Source organism: Pituophis catenifer, unplaced genomic scaffold (assembly GCF_029215685.1).
Source record: "Pituophis catenifer annectens isolate HBS135680 unplaced genomic scaffold, rPitCat1.0.hap2 SCAF_15, whole genome shotgun sequence".
NCBI classification, from domain to species: domain Eukaryota; kingdom Metazoa; phylum Chordata; class Lepidosauria; order Squamata; family Colubridae; genus Pituophis; species Pituophis catenifer.
The window spans coordinates 9557943-9564696 of record NW_027256895.1 but is presented as its reverse complement, the minus strand read 5'-3'; the positions used below and the strand labels follow the sequence as shown (position 1 = coordinate 9564696).

The window sequence follows — 6754 nt, the reverse complement described above, 5'->3', positions numbered from 1 at the left end:
TTTGCACTGTAACCCTTTGGATGTATTATATGCATATGACAGTACAGAGATATGGGTGTCAGGGTTCCAAGTAACACACCCAACTAAAAAACTCTGAGACTTGAATTTCATCAAAGCTATATTTTATTAGAGGTATCAAATGGGCACATCTGGAGGAACCCGAATCTGAAAGCTTCCAGGGTTTTCCCACCCAAAGGAAAGTTCAAGTCTCTGTCCAACACCCACAAGTCCATCACATGGTCCAATAACAGCATGGTCCCAACTGGACAGGCCTCCCCGTTCCAGCCTCCCAGGTGCAGGGCAAGACGGCCTTGACTTTCTGAGAAAGGAATGTTATTATGACTACATATCACCCATGCTCCATACAATCCCCCCTCCCAATTTTCCACAGCAGTAAACGGGGAAGGCCTGAAGGCCCAAATGTAAAAGATGGCTTCCAGATGTGACAATGGGATTGGCAGGATTGGAAAGACTAAGTGAAGTTTCTACAAGAATCGAAGTAATATTAATTTAAGGAAGTTATTGATTCATTGATTCATGCGAAGGAAACTTTTACAAAGCTGTGAGTCAAGAATAAGAGGTGGAGAGTAATGCATTCCCTCTGCATCCCTTTTCTTCCCATCACATGTAATGGATACCTTTCCTTATTTATGTGGGATGGTCTCTTTCCTCCAATTGTTTATTTAGAATTGAAAAGAATTGAAAAATAAGCTGTGTGAAAATCTGATGCCATGAATTTAATTTTATCTGTTAATATATTCCAGTTGAATCAATACATATTAGGAAATTGTTGGATCTGATATTACTGAAATTTAAAATAGGATGTGGTCCATGGGTTGAAGAGATTTCTGAATCAAACCAGAAAGCAATTCGGTTACAATCCTGATGAGATTCATTAAAGAAACTGTGTTAGGATTCTGAACAAAGCCAAACTTTGGGGAAGATTTGGATAATTGATCTGATCTCTCCTCTCTCTCAAATCCAGCTTCACTACTTTCTGAGAAACACCCGTTTTAATAACAGTGTGGGAGAAGAAATCTTTTTTGATGAGAAAGGGGAGTTTGATCCAGGATATGACATCTTCAACTTTGTCTCCTTCAACAATCAAACCTTCCAGAGAGTCCGGATTGGAAAGATGGTTTCCAAATCTCTTGATGGGAAGAAGTTCACAATTAATGACAATGCCATTGTATGGAATCCCAAGTTTCAGCAGGTGGGATATTTGGCATACTCTAACTCCATCCTTGGTTCTGGGGGGGGGAGAAATTGTCCCCCTCAGAATGGGTTCACAATTTGGGTGTCCTCCTAGACTCACAGCTAAGATTAGAGCAACATCTGACAGCTGTGGCTAGGGGGACCTTTGCACAGGTTTGCCTGGTGCAACAATTGCGACCCTACTTGGATCGGGAGGCTCTCCTCACGGTCACTCATGCCCTTGTCACCTCACGGTTAGATTATTGCAACACGCTCTACATGGGGCTACCCTTGAAAGGTGTTCGGAGACTACAGTTGGTCCAGAACGCAGCCATGCGAGCTGTCGTGGGTGCACCTAGGTACACCCACATTACACCAATTGTCCGTGAGCTGCACTGGCTCCCTATTGGTCTCCGGTCACAATTCAAGGTGTTGGTTATTACCTTTAAAGCCCTACATGGCTCAGGGCCAGGGTATCTTCGAGACCGCCTTCTACTGCATAATTCGCAACAACCAGTAAGATACCACAGAGTTGGTCTCCTCCGGGTCCCATCAGCTAAACAATGCTGGCTGGCGCGCCCGCGGGGGAGGGCCTTCTCTGTGTTTGCCCCAGCTCTCTGGAACCAGTTACCTCCTGAAGTCCGGACCATCCCCACCCTATTGGCCCTCCGAAAAGCGGTGAAGACCTGGCTTTTCCGGCAGGCCTGGAGCCGTTGATCTCGCTCTTGCAATCCAGTGAGATCCGGCCATGAATGGTGTGAATGAGTTTTAATGTTTTTAATGTTTTTAATTCTTAAATGTTTTTTATAATGATTTTAAATGCATTGTGAGCCACCCTGAGTCTTCAGAGAGGGCCGGCATACAAATTGAATGAATAAATAAATAAATAAATAAATAAATAAATAAATAAATAAATAAATAAATAAATCCTTCATTTTGTCCTAGACTGCAGGTTGCAAACCTCTCTGATCCAATCTGATTTCTAGTAGGATTGAAACATTTTAGATATCCTCCACCAGAGACTCCCATGTTCTCAATTATGTCTTTTTCTTGTTCTACAAGAAAAAATGAGAATGGACTTGTTTGCAGAAAATTCAGAACTCATCCTAAGAATAGAATGATTTGATGTAAATATGGACACTCTCCAAAAGCATCTTGGGACATGTTGACATCAGAAGATTATGCATCTTCCTGAAAGTACCAAGTTCTCCTAATGAAATGGAAAACTTGCACAACATCTTGATGAATCCCATTCCTAAACTTTTAATTTTTTCTTTCAGGTACCTCCCCGTGCCAGATGTGTAGAGAGCTGCCGACAGGGGTACAGAAAAGTTGTTCAGGAGGGGAAACATATTTGTTGCTACAATTGTGCACATTGTCCTGAAGGAAGAATTTCAGTTGAAATGGGTAAGCGAAGCAAGAGACAGCTAAGAGTCGAGCGCTCCAAAAGTTTTCTTCATTCTTTCCATCTTTGGTATGCTATTTCGTGGAATGGAATTGGGGTAAACTGCAGTATATATATAGGTATATATAAAGGTGGGTCTAATTTAAATACTTGCATAAATCCCTTCTATTCTGATTTCCCTTGCTAAGTTGAGAGTTGCAGTTGTCTTCAGAGTACTCCACCACTAATACTGCAGTTCAAAGGAATATATATATACATAAATAACAGTCCAGAACTTTCTTAACACTTGTTAAGAAAGCATTGTTGGGTACATGTCAAGGGGACTGTGAATGGCATCATCAGGAATGATTTATCACAGTTAGCTCTCTATACTGTCCTATATAGTTGGAAGTGACTAGCCTTCTTCATGTATTTCAGATGCAAACCAATGTGAGAGATGCCCAGTGGATCAGTATTCGAATGAAGAAAAGATCCAGTGCCTTCCCAAATGTTTCAGCTATTTATCCTATGGTGAATCCTTGGGAATCGTTCTGACGTCCTTGATTCTTCTCTTTTCATCAACCCTCATTTTGGTGGCCGTGACTTTCATTCTGCACTGGGACACCCCCATTGTCAAAGCCAACAACATCCTTCTTTCCTCTCTCCTGCTGTGTTTTCTGTGCTCTCTGCTCTTCATAGGTCGGCCTGGGAAGGTGACTTGCTTTCTCAGGCAAACGATGTTTGGCACCATTTTCTCCCTCTCGGTTTCTTGTATTCTGGCCAAAACCATCACAGTTGTTGTGGCCTTTCTAGCCACTAAGCCGGGAAACCAGATGAGGAAATGGCTAGGAAACAGACTGGCAGGATCCATCATTGTCTTCTGCTCATGTATTCAAGCTGTTATCTGCATGGTATGGTTGATCATGTCTCCTCCCTTCCCTGAGTGGGACATGCATTCACAGACTGAAGAGATCATTGTTCAATGTAATGAAGGCTCAGATGCCATGTTTTACATCGTCCTGGGCTACTTGGGGCTCCTGGCCACCATCAGTTTCACTGTGGCTTTCTTTGCCAGAAAACTGCCTGATACTTTTAATGAAGCCAAGCTGATCACCTTCAGCATGCTTGTGTTCTGTAGCATTTGGGTGTCCTTCATCCCAGCCTATCTGAGCACCAAGGGAAAATCCATGGTGGCTGTGGAGATCTTCTCCATCTTGGGCTCTACTGCAGTTCTCCTGGGTTGCATCTTCCTGCCCAAGTGCTACATCATTCTCTTGAACCCACATCTGAACACAAAATAGCATCTAACCAGGAGGGCAGATTAAGTGTTAAATCTAACAATCTATTATTGAGCCTTTACCTAGTGATCCAATGCATCCATTTGAAACATCCAAATATTCAACTTGGCACCTGTAACCATATATATCAATGCTATTTTCTTTCTGTTCTTTGTGTTTGTATGTGATATACATAATGATAGTTTAATAGTGAAATCCTACATTTTTTGGCATTTCCAAAAAAAAATGGAGGAGACATGAAATATTGAAGAAAACAGGCAGAAATATATTGTGCTGTTCAAATCCCCCAAACATGCTCCCATGAAGAGTTTAAGAACTTTACTGAGGCACTGTGGAATTTTTCCAGGTCCCACCCACACCAACCACAATTTCTATTGAGTCCAATTCTGCTCCATCTACACACAGTGATGCAAAGTACAATGGCAAAGATACAAGTCTGCAAGTTCACACAGATGAAGTATAAAGTACAGGCACAGTCCAAAGTGCACACACAGTAGTCAAGCTCAGGTTCCAGGCCAACATCCAAAAAGCAGTCTGAGGTACAAATACACGGTCAAACAAAGCACAGGTCTGGAGTCCATAAAGTATGAGTCATGAAGTCAAAGTATATGCATGACAGGGAAAATGGGCAGTTGTCTCCAATGTTTCATTTCTCTGTGTATCAAGCTAAGGAGGTGTGTGCTAATGTAACTCATTAGGAGGTGCGAGGCTGCCTCCTCACAAATAGCCTCACTGACCTCCCTTGCACTTCTTTCAGGCAGTTCATTCTCTTCCCTGCTGACTAGCTACACATGACTGGGTCATGTCTGGGTCTCTGAGCTCTCCAGCTGCAACTGCTGTCAGGTTTTGAGGTCGTCTCAAATAAATTGCATTTCAAACAAAGTCTTTGAAGAAAAACTCCTATTTATTAAGCACAACATTTTACACCCGAGTCCATCGAAGCCAACACTGACTTCCAGACCCAAAACCCTCCCTTTCCATTCCCCACTCCCCTGCACTCATTGGCCATCTTCCAAGTCATTCTACCCCTAATGTACTGCTCCAGCTCAAAGGAATTTCCCCCTCCCATCCCATTGCCTAGGGGATATTATCTCCAGGGAAAATAAGTAGGTGAAAAGTCAAACGTCCCTTTCCAGACGCCTCCGCCTCTCCTTCTTATGTCAGCACTAGAGTAAATGCAGCTTGAAGTGCTGACATCTGCATCTCTTTCTTTCCTTTCCAGCCAGGTGCTGGTTCAGTAGATCCCCTGATGGCCTCTCCGAGGTTCCTGGCCACTCTACTTCATGTGGCCCATTCACTCCCACCTCAGAAACCTCAACTCCTCTGAAGTTCCCAGAATCAGTTCTTCCTCATTGCCCAAACTGGCTTCCATGGAAGCTACTACACATATAATTGAAGCTTTCTCCTTTTACATTTATGATGCATGTAAGAAAGCGGCAGCAGTTTATTTGCTGAGTCAGAACTGCTATCTTCACTGTTTCACATTGTCAATGTTCCAAGTAACAACCTCACCAAAAGAAGACTCCGAGACTAGCAGTTCCTCAAAGTTCCATTTTATTTGAGATGTCATATTGGCACATCTGGGAAAACCCGAATCTGAGAGTTATGGGTTTTCCCCACCCAAAAGAAAGTGAAAGATCCATCCCCTTCACCCACAAGTCCATCACATGGCCCAATCATTTCATCGTCCCAACTGGAGACAACCCTCAGTCATTCCCATCCAGGTGCAGGCTGAGTGTCCTTGATTCCCAGAGAAAGGAATGTGGTTACGGCTAATCCTCCACCGGCTCCTTGTAATCCCCCCTCCCATTTGCCCAGCCACTAAAGGTGGCAGCCCTGAAGCTCCAAAGAAAAAGATGGCTTCCAGGGCTGACACACATGCCCATACCCCATTCTTTATTGAAAGAATTATGCTCAATTTGTGCTTTGGTTAAATTTGAAGTAGATATTCTATTATTCCATAAGTACTACACAGTTTAATTGATATGTAACTTTGGTATTAATACCAGGTAATGAGTGACTATGTATAGGGCTTCAAGATCCAGAAAAAAGTTGCAATAGGTGCATCATATGAAGTTGTGCAAAAGGTGTCTTAGCACAACTGCTGAGCAGGAGTCAGGATTTGAAGAGAACCCTCAAGTTGTGCACCTGATGTTGGGAAGAAAAGAACTACAGAATAGAATAAATCTATAGCAAGGCAAGTTTCTTTCAAAGATCTAAAAAGCAGTTGGTTCTATAAGTTTTGTTCAAAGTAGGATTCAGGGGGTTTGTTGAAATTCTGTATTTCTGTATTTCTAGACTGTCTAGGAGGATTTGCTTGCTGGTTCCTTCAGGTGTCATTATAAGTTTCTGCATGGTGGTTACTGTTTGTATGTTTGTTTGTTTGTTAAAAAAAATAAAGTCCTCATTGTCAATGGATGGTCATATACATCTAGAAAAGAAACAAATCGTTTTTGGGGGTGGGGGAATTATGAAGGGTGATGATGGTGAGATTCTTACAATAATAACTATTTTAGCAATAGCAATAGCACTTAGACTTATATACCGCTTCATAGTGCTTTACAGCCCCCTCTAAGCGGTTTACAGAGTCAGCCTATTGCCCCCCAACAATCTGGGCCCTCATTTTACCCACTTTGGAAGGATGGATGGCTGAGTCAGCCTTGAGCCAGGTGAGATTTGAACTCTGAACTGCAGCTAGCAGTCAGCTGAAGTAGCCTGCAGTACTGCACTCTAACCACTGCACCACCTAGGCACTTTAAAGTGAATTTCAGTGAATTAGAAACTCATAGAGACACTAAAGTATATTTATTTATTTATTTATTTATTTATTTATTTATTTATTTATTTATTTATTTATTTATTTATTCAATTTTTATGC

At 42.2% G+C, this 6754-nt stretch overlaps 1 protein-coding gene across 1 annotated transcript; it reads left to right on the top strand.

Moving 5' to 3' along the window:
* The first annotated feature begins 3315 nt into the window (after positions 1-3315).
* On the top strand, positions 3316-3879 carry LOC139324332 (vomeronasal type-2 receptor 26-like). Its single transcript, XM_070954054.1, has one exon. It carries the CDS (start codon positions 3316-3318, stop codon positions 3877-3879), a length of 564 nt encoding a protein of 187 aa, XP_070810155.1.
* The last annotated feature ends 2875 nt before the right edge of the window (positions 3880-6754 follow it).